We start from the raw sequence: 23964 nt of genomic DNA, 5'->3' as shown, positions 1-23964 counted from the left end.
TGCCTCCTCATATTCCTCTTCCGATGAAGAATCTGAGCTAGAATCGTCGTCGCTGTCTTTGTCCTCATCAGATTCCGATTCAGGCTCAACTGGCTTTGACTTGGGTACGGCTGCCTGTGGCTCGGGCACGGCAATAGCCACCGGTTCAGATGTGACAACTGACTCTGGCTTGGGTGTGACTGCCTTCGGCTCCGGTGAAACAGCTGCGGTAGGTTCCGGTGTGGTAGCCTTAGGTGGTTCCAGCATAGCAACTGCCAGTGGTTTCGGCGTAGCAACTACCAGTGGTTCCGGTGCAGCAACTGCGGTAGGTTTCGGTGTGGTAGCCTTAGGTGGTTCCGGCGTAGCAACTGCGGTAGGTTCTGGCGTAGCAACTACCAGTGGCTCCGGCTCGAGAAGTACTGGTGGTTCCGGCGCAGGTGTTATGGGTGGCTCGGGCTCGGCGACTACCAGCGGTTCTGGTGCAGGAGCAGCAACTACCAGCGGTTCTAGTACAGAAGCTGCGATTGATTCCGGTAGAACTGGCTCTGACGTCGCACCCGCCGCTGGCACCAATGCAGCAACTGGCTCGACAGTATCAGAGGCATCGGAATCGGTTTCTGAATCAGAGCTTGAAGATTCCGTCGACGATTCGTCTTCATCTTCGTCGTCTTCGTCATCTTCCGACTTCCGTTCCTGGATTCTCACCGTCTTCTTTACTTTCGCCTTGACAACCGGTTCCTGAATGGCATCCCCATGCTCTTCCGACTCCTCCTCCGAGTCAGAGGATGAGCTGTCAGTCGAGGATTCGGAGGAGGAGCTGGTGTATCCGCCATCCACCAGCACTGAACGCACAGATTTTCCAGTGAACTCTTCCTTTACCGCCTTGATAAAGTCCTTTGCTGAAGGCAGCTTCCGAATAATTGACTTATCTTTCTCCTTCTCCTTTTCCTTCTCCTTCTCCTTTTCCTTTTCCTTCTCCTTCTCTTTCTCTTTCTCCTTTTTCCGAGTAGAAGCACGGTGTGTATCCGGAGGGGGACTAGCCTTCCGGGCACGAACCAACGGAACAGAACGGGAATCGGGAGGAGTTGAACGGCTTCGTTGCCTGGCCAACGCCTTAACAGGAGGAGGGCTCGAGGTTTTGCTGTGAGGGTCTTTGTCTTTATCTTCTGGATGCGGCAAACTTTCTCTAGATGTCGGTGCTACCGAGCGCGAACGGAGGGCTCTCTCCCGTCGAGCGCGTAGACCATCGGAGGCTGAATAAGGCGATTCGTACATGGACCTCCTGCGTTCCCGGGGCTCACGAGGCGCCTCAGGAGCCTCTTTGAATTCCTCCTTTGCTGGCGACTTGAGAGATTCTCTGGACGCTGGCTTGTGAAACTCTTTAGAGCTCTCCTTTTTGAGAGGTTTAGGAGGCTCCCTCGGATGTTTAGGAAGTTCTCTCGGAGCTTCTTTGGAAACTTTAGATACCGGCTTCAGTGATGGGAATAGTAGTTCCCGCACGAGTGATTCCTTGACTGGTGCCCTCTCCCTGGCAGCTGTATGCTCTCTGGTGACTTCCTTTGCGGCTGGCTTGAGTGATTCTCTGGATAATTCCTTTGCAGGCGATTTCTCTTTGGTCGTCGACCTGGCTGTCGGAAACAACAGCTCCTTCACTAGTGACTCTCTAGGCGGAGGTTTCTTTTCCTTGACGGAATGTTTCCGCTTGATTGCTGACTCCTCTTTAGGCGGCGGGCTATGCTTGACGTGCGGCTGTTCGTGGACAATTGGTTCTGGCTTGACTATCGGCGGCGGCGACTCGCTGACTATCTCTTGGACCACCAACATTTCCCTCTCTGACCGCTCCCTACCTTGCCGTTCCCTGTCCAGTCGCTCCCTCTCTGGTCGTGGGGGCGCTGGAGACGCAGAACGAGCCCTAGTCGCCATCGTTTGGAACTTTGCACTGTCCTCCTTGAGTTTATCCCGCAATTTCCGACGTTCCGCGCGACGTTCCTCCCGGTCTCGTGACGGGCTGTACTTTGTCCTCTGCCGTCTCTGGGAAGGCTGTCTGGCTGGCACTCTGTCGTCGTCTGATAGCTCCGGCTTCTTTTTGGAAGGTTGTCTCTTGAGCTTTTTGCTGACTGAGCGTGATACCCGAACTGGCTGTTCATCTTGAGTTTGCAGTATTGCCGGCTCGTCAAGTATGACTAGGGGCGCAGGCTCGCGATGAGGACGTGCTCCGGTCGGGGTGGCGGGGGCAGATTCCGTAAGCATAGGTGGAGGCGTTAAGACCGGGGCAAGCGCCGTTCTCGAACCGCTGGAACCTTCGACGGCCGAATCGTCGTATCTTGACCTCTCGGAGCTCTTTTTATGCTTCATCTTCATGGGTCGCACCCTGATACCATCGTCCTCCACGGGAGTTGCAGTGCTTCGGCGGGACCTGACACTATCGTCCTCCACGGGAGTTATAGTGCTTCGGCGAGACCTGCCACCGCCGTCGATAGTGTGCCTTGCAGGCTCGATTGCTGCCCGTTCAAAGTCTCTGGTCGGTGCCTTGACGTTTTTGGAAATTGCCATGGAGTGATCATCCTCCTCATCTCCTCCTTCATTCCCGTCGTCTTGGTCCCTAACCATACGCGCGAACACCTTGTCTTCCGCAAGCGCCTTGCGTTGGTCGGCTTCAAACTGCTCCCTGCGGCTCCTAACGCTCTTTGCACTCTGTCGGACAGACTTCTTGCGGTCCGAAAACTTTACTGGTGTACTCGGCTTGCTTGCGTATATCCGGATACCGTCCTCTTGGTCCCAGGCTTTGACCTTGACACGGCTAGATTCTGACGGCTCCGGCTCCGGCTCTGGTCCAGGACTTAAGAATTCGACTTCAACATCGAAACCAACCGATTGTTCAGGCTTGATTTTGGACCTCTTCTTTCTGATGGGTACGACCCTGATTCCATCATCCTCCCAAGCGGCTTTGGGGAATTGTTCGGAAACCGGAGTTTTGACATCGGAAACTGTTCTTGCTGTGGGTTGCTCCGGCCGGGTGGATTGGTGCGCCTGGCTGTCCTCCCTTGCACTTCCCCGTAATCCAAGAGCCACTCCACCATCATCGGTCTCGTCCCGAAGCATCTCCCTGATGCTCTCCCGCTTCTTCCGCCGACTGCCAGACGTACGTCGCTTCGGCTTCATAGGAGCAATTCGAATCCCGTCTTCTTCGTAGTAAGCTGGGCTGTGCGTCTGCACCCTTGGTGGTCGCTCCCCCGCACTCTCCATCCCGCTCCCACCCGGAGTACCCGCATCGCTATCGCGCCTGCCCCGCCGCAACTTCCTCTCTCGGTCTTTGCTCCGCGTGCGCAACCGCTCCGCCTGCTTCTCGCTCTCGGACGCCGTCTCCCATTCATCCCTGAGCGCCGGCATTCTCGGCGGCGTAAGCGGCGTCGACATGTTCCCCTTCATCTGCGATGCGATGCCATTGACACTCATATCGATCGGCGGCCCCAGCGGCGGCCCCGGCATGCCCCTCCTACTCCCGGGGGTCGGCGTCGCCGGCGTAATCGGCGGAACCTCGATTAGATCCCCTGGTAGCACCACACCACCACCCGACTGTTGCCAGCGCCTGACCCGCTCCCTCACATTCGGCGTATCGAAAACTCCCTGCGCGGGCCCGATATCGAATTTTGCACTCTCGGAGCGTCCGCGCTTGTGCTCGGGGTCCTTGCGGAACCATTTCAACGGATGCGAGACGCGCGGGGCCTGCGAGGGCATCGTCGTGTAGAGGTTTATGCGTGGCGGCGGCTCGTCAGCGTTGTGGCGGGGGTTCGGGGGTGCCTGGGAGGCCGAGGAGCGCGGTGAGGGCGTTTTGCACGGCACTCCATCTTCGTCTTCTTCGGAGTAGGACATCGCTCACTCTTTCCTTTCCTAACAGAACCTAGAAATACAGGAAAGTCAGAACCAAACCCCCCATTGCGACGACAGATAGTATCCCGCCCCCCTCCACCTCCGTTCCCCGTCCTCCGCCCCCGCGAACCTAAAGGCAATGTTTTTTTTCTTTCCCACAGACCTTCTCACAGTGCAAAATAGTGATAATATTGCGCGTGTAGGTGAATGATTTCCGATTGTTATTGTGTTGAATTCGCGCGGTGTAAAAAGGTGTTGCTGAGTGCTTGGTGTAGCTATCGCGTGGAGGGGGTGATAATCGCGAACTGGTAAAGTACCCTAGAAGTATCTGAAGAGCTCGATCAACCGCGTGTTATCCTCTCGGGGGAAAGCCGATGGAGCTCTTTTTCGTGGTGGGTGGTGGTGGTGGTGGTGGTGGTGGAGGTGGTGGCTACTGTACCCAACGTGGATGATGGGGGGGGAGTGCTGAACTTTGAGGTGGCTGGCTGGCTAGCTGGCGGGAAGCACAAAAAACTAAAGAAGCCGCGGTGCGCCACGGGATGCCGAAGGCGATGGCGATGGCGATGAGGCTTCCAGTCCAGTCGGTCTTGGTGCCCGCGAATTCCGGTTTGCTGTGTGTAAGTACCTGGTGGTGGGCGGGCGGTGATGCTTGATGGTATGGGATGGCTGGCCTGCTTGCTTGCCTGCTGCTGGTGGGCTGTGGTTGGGGAGGGATGTCGTCCGTCTCGTCTCGTTGGCGCCTGCTCCACTCCCGCTACTCTAGTTACTCTGTGCTCTATCCCCCATCCCTGAGGGGTTTGTTTACTGTGCATCATCTGCACCAGCTACCGATACAGGGATGGTGTGTGGCCCCGTTGCGTGGGAAACCATAGGTTCATCACTGATTTTCCGCAGCGACGAATCATGGAGGTTTTGACGGTTTCAAAACGTAAACAAACCACGACGCGCGATGCAGAAGAGTTCGTGCCATTGGCGAGCGTATGATTGGGTGGCTGAAGTCGTCAAGGTCGACTCAAAGCATGATTCCGCGTAACTACCGTATGTCTGGGGGCGCGCCGGCGACATGGGAGATTACAGCTGCAGCGGGGCGATGTTTGATATGATAAGGAGTTATCGCACCGTCAATTCGGGAGTTGTTCCGGTATCGATATGGATAGAGACAGAGACGTGAATGCCCTGCTTCCTGGGTGATTTTTCGGAAGCATTACTCTTGCGGGAGAGAGAGTCTAGAGGACACTTTCTAGACTATGGCAGCCCGATCACTCTTGCAGAGAGGGAGAGAGAACATAAATTTATTATCGTGTGCAGCCTGATCACTCTTGCAGCCGCTAACTAGCTCCCGAGAGCAGCAGCGAACCGAGATTACCGAGTGACATTCAATGAATCGCTTGTTTTTTCGATCCCAGTGTTGAGGTGTTGCGTCATATGTAGGTAGTATATATATAAGGAAATGTTTCGTTGACGACCATGGGCAACCTTCTCTACCATCTCCGCAATTCAGCGCTTGATACCATACCACCGAATTCATATCTACCAGAGAAACGAACCGCAAAACATCCAGCAAAGATGGCGATGGCACTGCAGGTGCGTGTGCATTCTTACTCCTCGACTCTCACAGCCGCTAACTGCCACCAGCTCTCGACGTTCGTAACCCAATACCTCGCATCAGGCACGCACACCAACCCGACCAAATCCACGAACGCCCTCCGCATGGGCATCCTGTCGACGGCGATGATCAACCCCGCGGCACTGATCCACCCAGCGGAAACCCACGGTGGTGTAGTGATCCACGGCGTCGCCTCTCGCGACCTATCCAGCGCGGAGTCCTACGCAAAGAAGTACTCCATCCCGCACGCGTACGGCAGCTACTCTGCGCTGCTGTCCGATCCAGCGATCGAGGCGGTTTACATCTCGCTGCCGAACGGGATGCACTGCGAGTGGGCGGTGAGAGCGCTCGAGGCCGGGAAGCACGTACTGCTCGAGAAGCCGGTGGCCGCGAATGCAGACGAGGCGAGGGTGGTCTTTGAGACGGCACGCAGGTGTGAAAGGGTCTGTGTAGAGGCGTTTCATTGGAGGTTTCATCCGGCTGCGCATGTCGTCGATGCAATTGTTGCGAGTGGAAGGTACGGTGAGGTCAGGAAGACGAGCGCAAGGATGACTACGCCATCCGGAAGCCTGCCTATGAGTGATATCAGGTGGAATTATGAGCTTGCTGGGTATGTGCGATCTTCTAGCATGGAATGCCGTGAAACTGATGGGTAGTACGCAGAGGTGCACTGATGGACATGACGTACGTCCTCTCGTCGACGCGGTACTTCCTGCACCAGCCGCAGCTCGACGAAGTGCTCGAAGCGACTTCCGTGCCCTCTCCCGAAGACAGCCGGGTAGACCAATCGACGACTGCGACGCTGCGGTTCAGCAGCAGCCTCTCCAGCACCCCCATCACATCCACGATCTACGCCGACATGGCCCGCAGCAACAGCTTCTGGGTGATCCCGCGGCTCTGGGAGCTCCCCTCGATCTCCATCGAGTGCGAGGAAGCTACCATCTACTTCTACAACTTCATGATGCCGCATCTGTACCACTACATCGCCATCACGGATAAGGCGGGAAATACTAGCTACCAGAAACACTACTGCTTTGGTCCCAAGTGGGGTGTCAGGGGAGAGAGCTGGTGGAGCACCTATCGATACCAGCTCGAGGCTTTTGTCGATAAGGTGCAGGGAAGGGAGCCGGTTTGTTGGGTCGACCCAGAGGATAGTGTGCAGCAAATGGAGGCGATCGATAAGGTATACGAGGCAACCGGGTTGGGGAAGAGGAAAGGGACCCAGGAGCTTGTGGGTAGTGGGGAGGAATAGGTCACTATGCAGTGTCTATCTTGTTGGATATTGAAATGATTTGAATTTGTTGGATGGCATCGACACTTGCTTGGACTGTCACTACATTTGTCTTCAGTCTGTTTGTACTGTATTATTTCTTTCTAATGTCTTGTTTTAGTAATGGAAATCCTACAGATATAGTAGTGAAACCTTTGTGAGCTTTCTTATGAACAAGTATATAAAATGGAATGAAAGTGCCTGGCGTGGCAGAAAGGAGCAGCTCGGTGCCCAAACACTTCCAAGTCCCGCCTAAATACTGCCCTGTCGAGTCACAACCGATGAACCACCGTTAATTAAGTTACCCTCCGCCCCAGCGTCTCCGAAGCTTGGCGAACTTTTTAGCCCACCATCCACCCTCCCACCATCCGCCCTCCCCTAGGCGCACCCTCCACCCCCACCTCCCCACCACGAACTACATCCGACAACAATGCTGCGCCTGCTCCCCCACCGCACGGTGCGGACCTTCAGCACCTCGCGTGCCGTTCTCAGCGACGACCCTGTCAGCAAACCCAGCCCAGTCTCGAACATCACTTCCCCGTCCTCCGCATCCTCCCCATCCTCCTCCCCGCAAATCCGCAAGCCTCTCAACATCACCCGCTTCAACGTCGGCGGGAGCGGAGATGGCGATGGCCCGTCGCGGCAGCCGTACCAGCAACAGCAACAACAACAGCAGCCTTGGATCCAGGGAGACCGGCCTGCGATACAGCGACCAGGCGAGCGGCCTCCAATGGGCGACCGACCTCAGATGCAGCGCCCACCGATGGGAGACCGGCCCCCGATGCAGCGGCCTCCAATGGGCGACCGTCCCCCAATGCAGCGGCCACCACCCGGCTCTCGCCCGCCCACGACCAATAGCTTCGGCGGACCCGGCCGCACAGCCGGCGCGAACGGCATGCGGCGGCGGACGCCGGAGGCACCCACGCGGGCGCGGTACGCAGCCAGCGGCGGCGCTGGCGGTGGCGGTGGTGGCGGCGGTAAACCCGGTGGAGGGCGGCCCCGTGGCGGTGATCGCGGTGGTGGTGGTGGAGGCAGCGGCAGAAGGGACGATCGCAAAACCGACAAGGAGAATCCGCTGCCGGCGAAAGAGGTGGCGTATACGCCTGCGCCTGTCACGCTGGAAAGCCTCCTCCCCATGGTCCCGGCTACCCCGCTCACTGTCGCGGGACTGTCGAGTGTGCTGATCCGCGAGACGGAGAGGGTGCGTAGAAGAGGTACCGAGAAGTGGGGGCTCGAGGGCTGGAGGCGTTATGATCGCACCCGTGAGGTGTACATGAGGGGCGCGGTGGAGGGGGGGTATAAGTACGCTGTTGGCGCGGGTGGCGATGGGAGCTTGGTCGCCGAGAAGGAGGTGGGCACCGTGGTGGGCGAGGTCAGGAGGATGGCGGCTAGGAATAGCTCTGTGGGTACGAAGGCGATGAGATTGATTGTGGGACAGGTGCAGGCGAAGGTGGGCACGACGTTGTTGCTGCCGAAGCCGCAGGTCAGGCAGGCAATCGCGGCTGCTGCATAGACAGACAGACGCACCGCAACTTCAAACTGTACATAATAGGTAGACAAGACAGCCTCGTAAAACACAGGCAAAAAGACCACAACGCAAAACAAAACAAAAGCAGATCGTATCACACCCCAACGCCCCATCCACCCCCATCCACCCATCCATCCCCATCCCCCACAGTCCTACACCTTCACCCCCTCCACGCCCTTAACCACCTCCTCCACGCCCTCCACAATCCTCGCGGCCTGAACCCTCTCAACAACCGTGCGCACGACATTCCTGATCCCCTCCATCTCCTCGTCAACATTCCCGCCCCTGCCGGCGGCACTAAAGCTGACCGAGCAGCCGACGTATACCGGGAGCATCGTGCGCTTCGCCAGAATCTTTGCGAGCCGCGTCGCCACGTCGATAGTGTCCTCGCGGAAATAGAGGGTCGTCGAGAGTGGGGTTGGTTGCGTGGTCTTTTGCCGTTGTCACTGTTAGAGAGGGAGGGGAGGAGGAGGGGAGGGATGGGGGGAGGGATGGAGGAGAAGGGGAGTACAGATGGTAACGCGTAGACGAAGCTCCCGAGGGGTGCTGGGCTCCCCGGCGTTTCGGGCGTGCGAGTCGTGATGAATAACAGCAGGTGGTGCGTGTGGATCGTTAAGTGCATGTGGATCCGCGCTGCTAGAGCTTTTGGAAGCGGGATTGATAGTTGGTGCTGGATGCCCGCTGGCGATATGGTTGTTGCGTCTGACATGCTGGCGATGTGGGTTGGTGGAAGCTGAGAGCTGCTCGGTGAATACTGAGATCTGCTCGGTGGGATCGTAGAGGGGCGTGGTTAGTGGGTTGGTGAGGCTCAGCTCAAGCTTCAGATCGACCCTGCATCGAGATGTCTCACAGGGCGAATCTCAACTGTGGACGGCAAATGGTCATTCAGCTCAGACAAGTTGAGCATTTACTATTACTTATCATTGGTTACAGTAATGTGCAGCACCCAACACCAGAACGATGGCTCAATCAAATCGTTTTCCGATCAAGAAACAAGTGCGGAGTAAACTATTATTCAATTTCCCTCATAAACCGTTTAAAAAGACATCGCCGAATCCAAAAGACATAAAACTTAGTAATCATACAATCCGAACGAAACTACATACTAATGCGCTCCGAAAATTTAAGACGACGGCCACATCTCACCACCAATCCACCGGTTGAGCATAGCCAACGAGGCGTCGGGCTGATTGTAAGGCATCATGTGACCAGCCTCGAAGACGGTCAAGAAAGTGAGGTTGCCGCTGCTCTTGTACTGTCCAACCTTCTTGTCGTCCAGCTTGAAGGGACCGAGCTCGACCTTGTTGAAGTCGTTCTTGCCGCTCCACTCGAGCTTCTCAGTCCAGGCATGGTTTCCAAGCCAGTTGCAAATGAAATCGGCATCACCAGCGTAGATGAGGACGGGGATCTGAGCGAGAAGATCGACAACGAACTTGTGGAACGGAAGCATCCAGTCACCGTGAAGCAAGAAGTTCCTGTTGATGTCGAAGTTGCAAGACTCGTAGGTGGAAACCTCAGCACCGAGGGCCTCGATGACTTCAGGCTTGTTCAGGTAGTCGGAGATCCAGCCAAGCTCGGAGTAGCACAGGTTGTTGGAATCTTTGCAAGGGCCACGGATATCGTAGACGTTGACACCGGAGCGCTGGTAAGGACCGATCATGGCGTTGTTACAGTAGATGGAGGCAGGGACACACGACCACACAGACTCGCTCTTGTAGCAGTTCTCGATGAGACTGGCGCACCGGGGGTAGGCATCGTCCATAGCCTTGCACTCGGACGCGCCTAGGACCGAAGGGTATCCACCCTCACCACAAGCCATGGGGCGGTAGTACTCGTACTGAGTGAGGCCGTCGGTCAGACCGTTTCCGATGGCGACGGACTTCAAGTTGATGTTGCGGTTCTCGTGAGAAAGGATCTCAGAGGCGAACTGGGGAATGTAGTGACTGCAATCGGTTAGAAACGGTTTATTCCTACAGAAGAATTTGAATTCGACTTACCCAGCATACGATTCACCGGTGATGTGGAAGTCCTGAGCAGCATACTCGGGGAACTTGTCGAAGAACATGGTCAAGAACGCGTAGACGTCTTTACCGGCAGCCTGAGTGCTGGACACCGGGTTGCTGGAGTATGAGTAACCGACGTTCACGGGCTGGTCAAGGAAAATGACGGAAGCATTCGAGTTCCACGACGCTGGGTTGTGGACGATCTTGATGTTCTTGTCGATGGACGCGGGGCCCAACTCCATGAAGAGACCGGTAAGCGACGAGCAACCGGGTCCTCCGTTCAACCACAGCACGACGGGGTCGTTCTTGGGGTCGTTCCTCGACTCAAAGAACCCTATTGAAACCATCAATTAAACGGTCTTCCCTCGCCTTCCTCGCGCAAAAATCGGGAGGGAGGTAACTTACAGAAGAAAAAGTGCTTGTCATCTTCCACATCCAGGTAACCGGAGTACTGCTTGACATCCTCGTCGATGCCGAGACCATTGGGCTTCTTGATCCTGAGCTTAGCGCCCTTCAGTTTCTCGTGCCCGTCGATCTTTCCCGCCATAGCGGTCATCATCTCGTCTCCGTGGACGATGTGGTCCCAGTGGCTGTCTGGTCGTCGCTTACGGTTCGCCTTAGGCATAGACTTGCTAGACATCGCCTGGAGGGCCGAAACGGTATCTTCGGGGTAGAGCTTCGCGATCTCGGTCCAGGCGGCGGCAGCCTCAGTGGGGAGATTGAGGTTACCGAAGGTCGCCTTGACCTGATCCGTGGCCTCGGAGAGGAACGCGGGCAGCTTGGAAGACGCCACATTCACACCAAGCGGCTTCTGGGCCGGATTGGGGAAGTACGCGGCCGCGCCGAGGGCGAGCGATAGTGTGGAAGCTACGCTGAGCTTCATGATTGCGACGATAGGGAGAGATAAGAAGGTCGGCGCGACTCTGGTGTATGGGGGGCGTGTGTATGTAGGGAGAGTGTAGTGGGTGGGTGGGAGGGAGGAAGATGGAGGAGATGGAGAGGAAGGGAAGAAGGAAGGAGGAGAAGGGTTGGGAGTGGGGAGAGTTATGTAGAGCAGAAGAGTCACGCTTGGCTTTGGCTTTGGTTCTGGCTTTGGCCTTTGAATGATAAGCAGCGGGATGAGCCGTGTGGGGAGGGGGCGGGCTGGCTTGTTGGCGTGGAGCAGGTGGCTGGGTAGCCTCCGAGCGTGTGTAGCCGGAGATCTCGTTTTGGGGCGGACCGTTCTCAATGCAACGCGGTGACGCACGACTCAGAACACTCTATGTGGTTAGAGGACGCCAAATGCATGACGCAGGTCCGGCTGAGCTCTCCGCCGAAAGCTGACAAGGTACTTGATCAGCACATCTCGTGATGATGGCCGTATCAATGGGGCTACTGGGCGTGAAGCCGTACGGGGGAGGACCGTGTGTATCTACCAGGTGCTTGTCTCATAGCTCTCGCAGAGCTCTGACAGCTCAACACGCAGGAGCTCCTTGGGCAGGAACGGATCGGAGCTGTTGTAGCCGAGCTGACTAACTAGTTGCCTAGATAGAGCATCGTGATAGGCTTGTACCTGCTTCAAGATAGGGTGCGCGGCTCGGGTTTCTTGCATGGTGAGCGCCCCGAACCTGCATGGGTTAGCTGTCGAAGGAAGGGCTCTTTGGACGCGTGAATCGTGATTGGACGCGGTGTGGGGATAGTTGGCTGCGAGTGGCTTCTGGAAGCGCAGCTTCCTCGCGGGGAGACCGACGGAGTGGATAGCTCCACGGATCGGAGTCGGATTCTTTCTTTGCTCTGCATGGAAAGCACTTTGGAAGCTTCACGTTGCAGGCGGCAAGTGGAGCCGTGATTTCTTCGCGTGAAGCTCGTGATGAGGCGGACAAACAGTTCAGGAATCGCACTCCAAAGCTCGCATCGTATGGCATAGCCTTCTTGATGGACGTCGCTTCCCCCCCCCTGGCGGCGCTCTCACGACTCGGTAGTTTCCTACAAGGTGCTCGAAGGACGCGAAACGGCAGAACCACGAAGGAGGTCGTTGAAGGCTGCGTGAAGAGTCAAGAGGGCCGGACAATCTGCAGCGATGGCAGCTAGTTGTGATGCACTCAGCGTTTCGAGGAGCCGGCAATACATACTCGATCTGAGGGGTTAACGCAACCTGACGCTTGCGGCATCTTACCTATGGCTGTGTTCATCGCAAGCATGCCCACCGCGGTAGTTGTGCTTACAACTTGCGGGGAGCGGGTCTGCTCCGGCTGATGCGTCGGTAAGTTAACGGCAAGGCGTATGTAGGCGGCGAGCGTCGCCTGGAGCTCCGGACGTCGAAACTGTCCCCGCCATTGGACAACGACACGACCCATCCATCATCATCAACTCTCGACCGGAGCTCAACTGTACTTCACATGTCTGAGACTCTGAGTTGACCGAGTGCTGACGTACGCCAAGTCTAGCACGACGCGTCTCCCCAAACACGTCCCTGAGTTTAACACCGAACCTTGCGCCACCGCCACCGCCTCTCTCTCGAGAGCGAGACGAGGCGCCGCTGGAAGGGAGTGGATTGGTGCGGACAAGAACAGATAACGATCGCTAGTTACCGTGAATGGGAGTGGAACAGTAGATGCATCCTATCATACCATCAGCGATAGCGGGCTCGTCGGTGCTGAATCTGTGGGTAAACAGCGAATCTTCCAACAATGCGCATCATACCGCTGGTTTCTGCAGGTCATCCATCAGGCACGACTAGTTACCGGTAGCAGAACGTCGACACCCGACAGGAGGTCCCTTTGGCCAGCATCACCTATCCCTCAACCCTTCATCATCAAGTAACATGAGATTCTCGAGCACGACGTGCTCGTTGTGTCGATTGTTAATTCAAGGTGTGCTAGCTAGACGAGTTCTTAACGCAGAGTTCACCCACTCCCCCCACTGGCTCGGAGAAGAATGTTGAAAGACTTCGCTCGAGAAGTCAGAGGATATCGCCCATCATGCCCTTGGAGGAGTTTGTCCCCTAGAGACTACATAACCACGAGATGCTCTCACGGTCAATATCGATGATTCTATCCTTAGCGGTTCGCTCCCTTCTGAGTTGTGCATTGGCGTTTGGAAATCATCACATCAATGATCAGCCTGTGGTTAGCGATTCTGTGGCGCTCACCGAGTGTCATTGCCGAAGCCTGCAAGTAGGTGGCTGGAGGGGTAGTTGGGGGTTGGGACAGACGTACCATGCGGTGCTCTAGAAACAAAATCTCGGCCACGGCTACCCCCAAACCGATCCGTCACCCGTAATCACACATCCAGGCCTCAATAGCGGTCCAGAGTACCTAGAGTAACAAGACCTCCACATGCCAGACGTGAGGAAAAACAATTGAGGTCCATGAGCAAATGAGCATTCGGGGCCTGTGCATATATGATATTTGCGGAGTGCCCGGGTGCGATTCTGTGAACGGCTGCAGTCGATCCTCTGCCTACCCCCGCCTTGACATTGTCGCTCCCACCTCACTTCCGGCCAAGCTCGACCGTAGCCTTCCTTCCGTGTAACCTCTTAGCCAACCCTCGAGATCAACCGTCAACGCGAAGCCCCTCGGCTCGGCCCCTCTTTCCACGTTCGTCCATCCATACGTCCGTACGTTCGTACGTTCGTAGGATCGTAGATAAGCGCAAAACAAATATCTCCCTCGAGATCTTCAGACTTCACCTCGAGCTCCAGAGATGTATGTACCAGGTATGCATATCCACGACCGACTGACGGGGTTTCTTATGCGCGGACAGTAGCCTGTAGGTAGATGCCTACGCGGCGGCATCGTCGCAATAACGATCTCGGCGACCCCCGCCATAGGTAAGAGATATCGCCTCGGTACTCGGCGGGCAGATAGAGAATCTGGGGTGCATGTTTCTTGATTGATTTTAGATTAATTCTTGTTTCAACCGTTGGAGGTTGGTAAGTACACTGACGTATGTAAGACTGGAGATGTAGAGGTATGGGGAATTCACGGAATCTTAGTGGGAATGCAATGGCAATGGCAATGGAAAGTCTCTTTGGGCAAATCGTTGATGCAGACCTGCGGTTATCTCAGTTCATGGAATCCCCCGAAGAATTAGTCACTCAGAGGGATCGAATCTCTGCGAGAAGGCCTTCCATACTCCATAGGTGAGAGCTGTTTGCCATATCGTAACTCCCAGTTTCTGAAACGTGGACCACACAGCCAAGTACTCTAAGCTGCTCGTCAAGATCTTTCATATGCACAGTTGTCAACCCGAGGGCGGAATTCTTGGTTGCATATCACTGTTTCAGGTCAGTGCCGTAGGCATAGATAGATAGATGATAGATCACCAGAGCTATCGATCTCACTTGTAAGTTATGCAATGGCTTTGAACCACCGGCAAGGCATCAATGGGTGCGCACTGCGGGTATATAACCCCTCCGACTCTGCCCTAAGTGCATCACCACCACCATCACAAACATCGATATCAATACCCGCCAACAAACCATCAGACTCCAGAGCAATCTTCTTGAACACAAACCCACCATGCAGAACATCCTCCTCTTTGCCGCCGCCGCTTTTCTGACCAGTACTATCTCCGTCTCCGCGCAGGAGGCCCAGAGTCCGCCAAACATTCCCGAATGGTGTGTATCTCTCCGACATAACCATCCGATCCGCCCCTCCCCCTGGTATCCATCATTACCCCACTGACCCGCAACAGCGCCTTCTCGTGCATCCTCAACGGCGTCAACGACTCCGCCTGCAGCCTTGGTATGTCCCCACCTCCTCCCCTCCCTTTTTCCCTCACATAGTCTACAGACAGACTCCTGAATGAATGAATGAATGATCCCCTAGAAGTGAAATGCCTCTGCGAGAGCACCAGCTTCGTCGAGTCCGTGACCAAGTGCGTGCCCGACAGCTGCACGCCCGACGACATCCCGCCGGTTGTGGCGTTCGCGAATCAGCAGTGTGAGGGGAGTGCGGAGTTTCCGATCATGCTGGAGAGTAAGAGGCGAAGGAAGAGGTGTTTTTGAGCCGATGTAGCTAGTGGATCATGTCGTAGTATTCGCTTTGTTGCAGGGCGGGCGGGGAGAGCTAGGACATGATAGACAATCCTTTAAGCTGCTTTGTAGTATGCTGATTCGCGAATATCGCGTGCCGTGCATATTATTGCCAGTTGAGCAGTACTAATGCACCGTTTGCTCACGAGTGATACCTTATACTGGGCCCTCTCCACCAGTGACCACCTCAGAGCACCCCGTACTACCCGGTAACCCACGATTCACCACAAAAACGTCCCCCTTCACCAAAAAAAGAACCAACCCGAACCACGTATTGAGCCGCAGAAAAAGAGCGTCCTCCCCAAGGTTGCTAGCCTTGTACAGCCGATGGACCTCCTCACCACCTGGGAAATTCACTACCACTGAGCCATGATCATTGCCTGGTGTTTTCGCCCCGAGCTAAATCTTGAACCCGCGAACCCACCAAAATCATAACAAACGAGAGACCCTACCAACAGAAACAGAGATATAAAGAAAGCGCTTACCTACTACTTAAAAACTTGCGTCCCACCCTTCCCGCTTCTCCAATTGTTGAATGTTCCTCCAAGAATTCTAGATCCTCGTCCCTCCCTCCCTCCCACCACTCGTCTGTGTCTGCTCGCTGCGTGCTCAACCCTTCTCCTCAATTTCCGCTATGGGAGAATACTTGGTTACATACGCTTGCCCAAGCCAAAGCCAAACCCAAACCCAAACACAGCCCATCACAGCTCTCACTCGACCGTCACACATGACTCGGCCTGGGCAGTGTTTTTCTGTCGAGTGAGGGAGGTCCACCGGCTCACCGGCGATGTCCTGAATGGCCGATGGCGCGGGCGGTTAAGGTCTTGGTCTTGTCGCTGGCGCTGTCTGGACAGCCTCGGCGCGTGGGTACTGTACAGATGTGCCTGCTGATGCTATTGCCGCGGCTGACGTACTACGTCCGTCATAGGCGTTCCACCAGCACTTTCGTCCATAGCAAAGAATGGTCTGGCTTCTTCACATATGGTTTTTGTTTTTCCTGTTGTCTGTTTTTCGTCATCGATGCGTTTGCTGTTGGCTTGTCGAAATAAACATGATACGGTAGGTATGGCAATTCGGTGATTTCTGGAATCGGCCTGAACTTTCTTCGCCTGCAACTTGCAAGGAGTACCGCTTCTTTCTTCTTCCAGACCAATGAGCCAATGAAATCTTGCTCGTAGATACTTGAAATAGACACTCGGTGTTCGTCTGGTATTCTTCTAGTGTTTCGCTGTTTCTAGATTCAATCAGTAGCAGCCATGACCGTCGTGTCAGCCCACGACAGTACAGTAAAGTACCACCATCGTATCGCCTCGACGGCTGGTGAGTCCGACGATGCTGTTCGTCTGTGCTACCTATCATACTCGGTCGCCAAAATTTGCGCCGAGTGACATAACATGGAGTCGTGATCGACCGCATGGCGTACGCCACCAGTACCAAACCGCCGGCGAGAAATGCCGCCGACGCGTTGCACTGCCACCCACTGGCAACGTCATACATATGCATACCTACCTCCCAGTATGTATCAAGCTTTCTCGAACACTCGAACACAGCTTCCCGCCTCCACGAGCGATCCGCAGGCCTGGCCTGGCAGCACAGACGAGTGATGTAGAGTGAAGTAGCGTGCGATTATAGGCTGCAGCCCCACTATTCGGCGATCTTGCTGCATTTTCCCCTGTGTGGCTCCGTCTAGTTAGTTAGACATTGCGTGAACACGATTGGCATCAAACCCGTTACTCGATCGACCGTCAACGACCGGAGGTTGAGGCAGAAAAGGTGTTCCGCAGATGAGAGGCACAGGTACCGAACGAGAGAAGATCAACCAAAGTCAGGGATCTGGACTATTTCCGCATGGATGAATCGAGTCCGGTTATCGTGCACAGGACCGCCCTGCTCCCGATCGTCCCGATCGTCCTGGGCCGGTCGGCTCTCAGGGCTGTTTGGTTGCAGCTTTTCCTCGCACCACCGAGCACGCACGAGCATGAGCAGCGATCCAAGCCAATGTCGAGAAGCAAATGTAGAGTTCCTAAGTAACTTAGGCAGGTATTCCATGAAGCATCGCATCAAGCAAAACATCAAGATTCAAGCCAACCTTGAAGCCAAACAGATAAGTATACAGCAGCGGATACGAGCGATCAACACACCCAAAAGCGCAGACACATACAGAAAAAAAACAAAATAGACTCCCAACGACAAGCAACCAAACAACCAAACAACCAAACAAGACTCTTGATCCCTACTTATGCAACTCTCGCCTGTCCAACATCAATCCCTTCAAGCTCTATCATCGGACGGCTGACGTCGATATCCTGACTGCACGTCGTCAGTACATGACTATTGAGGTATGCGTGGCGGGACGAGGATTTACATCATCCATTCCTTCATACTGCTTGCGGGCTCGGGGTGCCGGCACCCGCCCCGTCCGCAGCGACCATTGCGAGGCTCGAGGTCCTTGATGTCGGTGTACTTCATACAAGCGCTAAAGTCGTCGTCGTGGTAGCCGCAACGCTCGGTCTGCTCGCTCACGGTACAGCCGCATTGCGTGTAGTGGGTATTGGAGTAGTTGCACATTGTGATATTGTATTCGTGGATTATGTTTCGAGCTGTGTTCTGAGCTGGGTTGCGTGCGGTGGTCTGAGTGTGGACAGTGGAGGAGGATGCGAATGAGGACGGAGAGTGATGGTGAGAAGGAGGCAACAGGAGAGAACGGACGATACTTTAATATCAGCGGTGGAGTAACACACGGACCGGAGTGCTGTAGACAGCCCTAGAGGCGGGTGGAGTAAAGCGTCAAGTAGCTCGGGCCCTCTCTGGGCTGCTCGCAGGCCAAACAAGCACATAGCATACTCTAGACATGAACGCAGACGTAGACGCAGACACACAGCAAGACAACCAGCCAGCCGATCACCCAAATGTCCCCTCCCACCCTCCCACTCTCCTGCCCTGCTGTCTATCACTACACTACACATCCACACACACACATACTCGGCACCCTGCGCCCGCGTCCGGCCAACCCATGGCCACCGCGGATCCCTCCCGTCGCGTGGATCCCCGCCCTCCACCATCGTGGACCGATGATCATTGATCGTTCAGCGAGCTGTGGGGGGAAAACCAGCGATGACCAGGAACCGCCGCTGTCTCGATCGCGGCAACAGTGGGGCATCTGGCGTTTCTGGGGCCCTGCAGAAGGAGGGCATGGCATCGGCGTTTGAAAGCTGGTTTTCACCCCACGTCAGGCTTTTGCCTGATTATTCTGGCATTGGGATTGGGGTTCTCGCGGCGGCGGTGGTGGGCACTGCGCAGCAGGATTGTGGCAGGCGGATCGCATTCTTGAACGAGAGCGTCGAAGGCGAAACGATGGCGTGTTTTTTTCGGGAACTTCACGTTCGGCTCGGGGCCAGGCAGCGGGAGCAGTTCGAGTTTGTTGGCGTCGATGGGATGGAGAATCCAGAGATCCCCACTCCGCCGATCCGGACCAAGTGCACTTGACTCCGCTCGTTCGCACGTATGTGTGGATCAACACTGCACGACATGTAGAGTACTCTACACTACACCGGTAGGTAGGTGCTCGCGAAGCGGTGAGGGATCAATCACTTCGGTCATCTGATCGACATTCACTCCGGATCCGCGCTCACCCTGCACCAGCGACCGAACCCCACATCCCAATATCCCCGGATTCATCGCCAGCTACCAGTACGGTCTTCAACCCAGCTTAATGCCCAGCATCATCGGCGGTATATTAAAAACTAACAGTACATGGACAGATACACGACGCGCCGTGTCGGATTTATCGGCAATCAGATCCCATTGCGTTTGTCTCTCCGCCTCCCGGGTTCCACCGCTTCCCCGCCATATCGCGCGACACCGATGGACGATCCTGCAGAGTAGATTTCCTTCAACCGAATGTTAGCAATTGCAACCAGCCATGCTTTCGTTCGATGGAGGGGATAATGGGGGGTGCAATCGAAAGAATCAGAAGGTCTCCAAGAAAGGTATCCACATTGTGTATTCAGAACAGGTCTGTGATATGCATTCTTTCTCTCATCATATAGATTGCAGGGTTGGGCAATAGGGCCGGGCGAGAGGGATGAGGGGTAACTAACCATTATTGATGTGAAGCGCGCGATAAATCTGTGTTTGCTGTCCTCCAGGTTAGAATGGCGTCGGCCGCTACCTCATGACATTTCAGACATCATCAACATCGTCTCTGCGGGTGCGGCGCGATGTGGTCGTGATATGATGGGTGGTCGTGAAGAAAAGTGAAGAAGGAACTTCGTGGCTCTGTTGTAGTCGAGAAAACTCAATGCGGTCGGCCAAACTACTCTAGCGCCTTCCCCCGGTTCGTTTCCTAGGGTACAGGGCTTCCTTCAACACGAGCTCTAGGTAGAGTAGCTATCACAGAAGCGAGCCGAGGTATCTCATCTGCTGTGCACTTCACCTCTCCGTTACCAAGGCTATCGATCAAACCCGTACCGTAAAGATGATAAAGCACGACTTCATGAGCGCGGATTCCCACATCCACCTCCCCCCATAACAGCCTTCTCGTATACACGAAATGTCGCAAATCAACGATTATCCAAATCTCTTCTCACTCGCCGGCAAGACCGCCGTAGTCACTGGTGGCTCTCGAGGTCTCGGCTTGCACGCTGCGACCGGGTATGTACATCCCCTCCCCGGAGTTCTGAAAGTACCGCTGACCGCCTTGCAGCCTCCTCCATGCCGGTGTAATCACGCTGATCATCACGTCCCGCAAAGCTGACGCGTGTGCCTCCGCCGTGTCCTCGCTGCAGGCCCTCTTCCCCAGCGCCAATGTCTCGGCAATCCCCGCGGACCTCTCCAACCCCGCCGAAGTAACGCGCTTCGTCACCGCGGTGACAGCCCAAGTGCCATGCGTCCACATCCTGATGGCCAACGCCGGCGCGACCTGGGGCGCCCCCCTCGACTCGCACCCGGACACCGCCTTCGCAAAGGTGATGGACCTCAACGTGCGCAGCGTCTTCAACCTGATCAGGGAGATGCTCCCGCTGCTGGAGAAGGCTGCTGTGTCGGGGGACCCCGCGCGGGTCATCACCGTCGGATCGGTGGCGGGCCTGCATATTGGTAACGTCGGCGACCACGGAACCTATGGCTACGCGGCGAGCAAGGCCGCTGTCCACCATATGACGAAGCACCTCGCTGTCGCGATGGGGCCGAGGGGAATTCTGGTTAATGCTATCGCCCCCGGGTGGTTTGCCACCAAGATGGCGAGTGGGCTGTTGGGGCTGAGTGGTGGTGAGGAACTGCAGGCAAAGGTCAGTCCCAATCGCAGGTTGGGTCGTCCAGAGGATATTGTTGGTGTGGTGGTCTGGTTGAGCTCGAAGGCGGCAGGCCATATCAATGGTGCTGTCATTCCGGTTGACGGGGGGATGCACTTGGTTCCGGCGAGTAAGATGTAGACGGTGGCGATGGAGATGATACCCAGGATAAAATGCAATACATACTTGACCTCAACAGCCGGCGGGTAGCGGATATCGAGTGACAGTCTCAATGCGGCGTTCGACGCACCCCCCAAACAGGCCTTGCACGTTACATAGAACTCTCAGACGTCTCACATATGCAGGTTACCAGACGCCACCTATGGTCGTACAATTTCAAGTCCATTTCCAAATCCGATTCCAACCTTTTCCTCCCGTTTAGATAGATTACACAATAAGAATGCTCAAACACAGATACATGACATGACTCGAACAGAAGGAAATAATGGTCGCTAAAGTGGCAGGTTACATGGGGTGCGCAGCTGCGACCGGGGGAGCAGTTGCGACAGGAGCCTCATGAGCAGCTGCGGGAGCTTCTTCGGCGGCGGGCGGGGCCTCGGCGGCTGGGGGCTCGTGAGCAGCTGGGGGAGCTTCGGCAGCTACCTCTTCGGCGGCATTATCTGCAGCGGCATTATCGGCGGCAGCCTTATCGGCAGCGGCCTGCTCAGCAGCGGCAGCTTCTTTGGCAGCCTTGTCAGCAGCGGCAGTATGGTCATTAGCAGCCTCCTTGGCGGCCTTCTCCTGCGCCTTCGCAGCCTTCTTTGCGGCCTTTGCCGCCTCCTTCGCAGCCTTCTTAGCCGCAGCTGGATCCTCTGCCGCTGGGGGATCGGCGGCCGCGGCTTCCTCAGCGGCGAGTTCTGCCTGTGCAGCCTCCTTTGCCGCCTTCGCATCCTCCTCGGCCAGCTTTGCAGCAGCCGCCGCCTCTTCGTCGCCAGCTGCGAGCGCCTCCTCCAACAGCTTCGCCGCCGCCGCTTCCTTAGCAGCCTCGTCCTCAATTGTCTGCGCAAGCTCTCCGGCGGCTGGTGCTGCCGCGGCATCCTCGGCGAGCTTCTTCTCCCCAGCGGCGAGTTCCGCCTGTGCCGCCTCCTTCGCCGCCTTCGCCTCCTCTTCCGCCACCTTCGCCGCGGCCGCCGCCTCTTTATCCCCAGCAGCAAGCGCCTCCTCCGCCTGCATCGCGGCAGTCTTCTCCTTCGCCACCTCGTCCGCAACTTTCTGTTCCAGCTCCGCCAGCGCCGGGTCCTGCGCACTCGCAGCCGCCTTCTCCTCTTCGAGCTTCAGCGCCTCCTCCGCCGCAAGCTTTGCCGCCTTCGCCGCGTCCTCAGCCTCCTTGGCGGCCGCCGCCTCTTTCGCATCTCCAGCGGCCACCGCATCCGCTAACTCCGCAGCCGCTGCCTCTTCCGCTGCTGCTGCATCGGCTACTTTCTTCTCTGCCTCCAGCACGGCCTCCGCTGTCGCTGTGGCCTCGGTCGCGGTACCGCTACCGGTACCCACAAGCGTCTCGGTGATGTACTCAATTTGGCCGTTCGTCACTACTGGGGATTAGCCCAGTGTTAAGAAAGTGAGGAAGGGAGAGGGGAAATTACCATATTTCGTAGCCGTTGCCCCAGCGCCCTCTTCTCCCATCGTCTGTGTCTTGGTCACCATCTGCTCCGGCCCCCGCCCCCGCTGCTGCGCCTGGCCGTCGACGATTATTATCACCGTGCGTTGGACGGTCACTAGAACAATGTTCTGCGCCTTTGTTAGTGACTTGGGTACTTGTGGAAAGATGAAGATGAACTCACGACTGCGTTGTTGTTATTGTTGTTATTGTTGTTATTGTTGTTATCATCGTTGTCATCGTTGTCATCGTTGTCATCGTTGTCATCGTTGTCATCGTTATTATTGTTGTTGTTCCGACCGTTCCCCCGGACCTGACCTTGGCCACGGTCGTCGCCTTGACCACGTCCCTGGCCGCGTCCCTGTCGGCGCTGGAGAGCCTGCACGCCGAAAGGCGAGCCAAACGGCAACGGGGCTACATATATCAATCAGCCACCCATCTCTCCCTACAGGGGGAATGAAAGATGGAGTGGGGAGGGACATACCGGCTTGCACAGCAAGCGCACACGCAAGGGAGAGGACGGCGGTTGCGGAGATGAAACGCATTGTGATATATAGAATTGAAGTATTACCAGATACTTGGAGGCTTAGGGGGTATTAGACAATAGATGTGAAAGCAAAAAACCGCGCCGGGCGTGAAGGGGGGTGAAGAAGAGAGAAGAGGGAAGGGAATGGAAGAGAAGGGAAAGTAAGTGGATGTGGAGCTTGGTGATGGAAATTGGGAGGGTGTAAATGGGAATGGGAACCGGATGGGCTTTATACCTACTATGTGCATACATGGACGGCCGGCCGGCGTGAGATCCAGCTGTGCCAAATGGTAAACCTCGCAAAGCCAGAGATCCCTAACAGCTGAATTCCAACATACCAACATAGGTAACATCACATCACCATCTCAGACAGAAATCCCAAGTAGTAGCGGTAGGCAGGGCAGGAACATCCCCAGACTCCGACTCCGACATAGCCATCCCTGTAGACTTTTCCCTCGACTTGCCTGGTAGGTGACAAGTTACAACCCAAATTCTCCCTGCACGATCCAATCCCTGAAGGCTAAAGCGACAATTACAAAACCGAAGCGAGAGAGCGAGAGAGCGAGAGAGAGAGAGAGAGAGAGAGGTGGACGTATGTATGCAGGCGTAGATCTCGTTCGAGAACGTCTGTTCCGCGGTTGGGGGTTCCAGCTCCTACTACTCCTCCTTCTCCAAACGCCAAGTCATACGCTGTTTGGTGTCGGTTTTGACCCTTGTAGAAAGAAAAGAATTGTCATATCATGACATCGCGTGCAGTTAAGGTTATTTTCAGGCAGGCACGCCTTGCATTGTCTCTCTTGTAAATTGTACTCCATATCACATCGGCATGGGCGAATAGGGATCGTAAGACGGGGTGGTTGAGTGGTTCCTGGTACCCGGAGGCTGGAAGCTGAAGGCTGGAGACTAGATCTGCATGTTGTGTTTGAATCCTGCAGGACGGCGGGAGTGAAACGTCTGAGGCGTCTGTATGGGAGCGTGTCAGTTACTTAGTCATGACTCATGAATCACGATCAGTGGGTGAGAGACTGTTTGGCTTGCTTGTAGGAATGGCGGCAGGCGGCAGTTGTGATGTTGGTTACCGTACTTGACGCTCGTGTCACTCACTCACTTGAACTCACTGGTGAGCTGTTTACGCTGCCGCTGTTTCTCATACAATACAAGAGACAAGATTTGTAATTCGTACAGCTGGAACCATAAGGTTATGGCCGGAAAAGAGACAAGAGACAAGAGACAAGAGACAAGAGATGAAAAAGAAAGAGAAGAAAAGAAAAGAAAGG

At 55.7% G+C, this 23964-nt stretch overlaps 8 protein-coding genes across 8 annotated transcripts; 3 read left to right on the top strand and 5 right to left on the bottom strand.

Moving 5' to 3' along the window:
* Positions 1 to 5415: 5415 nt before the first annotated feature.
* Positions 5416 to 6707, top strand: BZA05DRAFT_426006 (NAD binding Rossmann fold oxidoreductase; the record flags this gene model as incomplete). Its single annotated transcript, XM_051485984.1, has 3 exons — positions 5416 to 5433; positions 5485 to 6065; positions 6119 to 6707. The coding sequence occupies 3 exons, from the start codon at positions 5416 to 5418 to the stop codon at positions 6705 to 6707; spliced, it is 1188 nt and encodes a 395-aa protein (XP_051338746.1).
* A 967-nt stretch (positions 6708 to 7674) lies between these two features.
* Positions 7675 to 8422, bottom strand: BZA05DRAFT_400970 (uncharacterized protein). The gene has a single exon (XM_051483947.1). It carries the CDS (start codon positions 8382 to 8384, stop codon positions 7974 to 7976), a length of 411 nt encoding a protein of 136 aa, XP_051338745.1. The 5' UTR covers positions 8385 to 8422; the 3' UTR covers positions 7675 to 7973.
* Positions 8307 to 9144, bottom strand: BZA05DRAFT_400968 (uncharacterized protein). The gene is made up of 2 exons (XM_051483946.1): positions 8765 to 9144; positions 8307 to 8684 (listed from the first exon to the last, which is right to left on the bottom strand). Exons 1-2 carry the CDS (start codon positions 8960 to 8962, stop codon positions 8406 to 8408), a joined length of 477 nt encoding a protein of 158 aa, XP_051338744.1. The 5' UTR covers positions 8963 to 9144; the 3' UTR covers positions 8307 to 8405.
* A 36-nt stretch (positions 9145 to 9180) lies between these two features.
* Positions 9181 to 11403, bottom strand: BZA05DRAFT_69178 (Alpha/Beta hydrolase protein). The gene is made up of 3 exons (XM_051488563.1): positions 10662 to 11403; positions 10251 to 10590; positions 9181 to 10196 (listed from the first exon to the last, which is right to left on the bottom strand). The coding sequence occupies exons 1-3, from the start codon at positions 11137 to 11139 to the stop codon at positions 9377 to 9379; spliced, it is 1638 nt and encodes a 545-aa protein (XP_051338743.1). The 5' UTR covers positions 11140 to 11403; the 3' UTR covers positions 9181 to 9376.
* A 3355-nt stretch (positions 11404 to 14758) lies between these two features.
* Positions 14759 to 15246, top strand: BZA05DRAFT_419469 (uncharacterized protein; the record flags this gene model as incomplete). The annotated part of the gene is made up of 3 exons (XM_051485591.1): positions 14759 to 14856; positions 14934 to 14983; positions 15068 to 15246. The coding sequence occupies 3 exons, from the start codon at positions 14759 to 14761 to the stop codon at positions 15244 to 15246; spliced, it is 327 nt and encodes a 108-aa protein (XP_051338742.1).
* A 980-nt stretch (positions 15247 to 16226) lies between these two features.
* Positions 16227 to 16951, bottom strand: BZA05DRAFT_69119 (uncharacterized protein). The gene has a single exon (XM_051488562.1). It carries the CDS (start codon positions 16774 to 16776, stop codon positions 16288 to 16290), a length of 489 nt encoding a protein of 162 aa, XP_051338741.1. The 5' UTR covers positions 16777 to 16951; the 3' UTR covers positions 16227 to 16287.
* Positions 16952 to 19568: 2617 nt separating this feature from the next.
* On the top strand, positions 19569 to 20759 carry BZA05DRAFT_400947 (uncharacterized protein). Its single transcript, XM_051483945.1, has 2 exons — positions 19569 to 19926; positions 19979 to 20759. Exons 1-2 carry the CDS (start codon positions 19826 to 19828, stop codon positions 20703 to 20705), a joined length of 828 nt encoding a protein of 275 aa, XP_051338740.1. The 5' UTR covers positions 19569 to 19825; the 3' UTR covers positions 20706 to 20759.
* On the bottom strand, positions 20760 to 22389 carry BZA05DRAFT_400945 (uncharacterized protein). Its single transcript, XM_051483944.1, has 3 exons — positions 22346 to 22389; positions 22148 to 22292; positions 20760 to 22093 (listed from the first exon to the last, which is right to left on the bottom strand). Exons 2-3 carry the CDS (start codon positions 22206 to 22208, stop codon positions 21030 to 21032), a joined length of 1125 nt encoding a protein of 374 aa, XP_051338739.1. The 5' UTR covers positions 22209 to 22292; positions 22346 to 22389; the 3' UTR covers positions 20760 to 21029.
* Between the last annotated feature and the right edge of the window lie 1575 nt (positions 22390 to 23964).

Source organism: Tricharina praecox (genome assembly GCF_024521635.1).
Source record: "Tricharina praecox strain CBS 144465 chromosome Unknown BZA05scaffold_15, whole genome shotgun sequence".
Taxonomy (NCBI): domain Eukaryota; kingdom Fungi; phylum Ascomycota; class Pezizomycetes; order Pezizales; family Pyronemataceae; genus Tricharina; species Tricharina praecox.
This window is presented reverse-complemented; position numbering and strand designations above follow the sequence as displayed.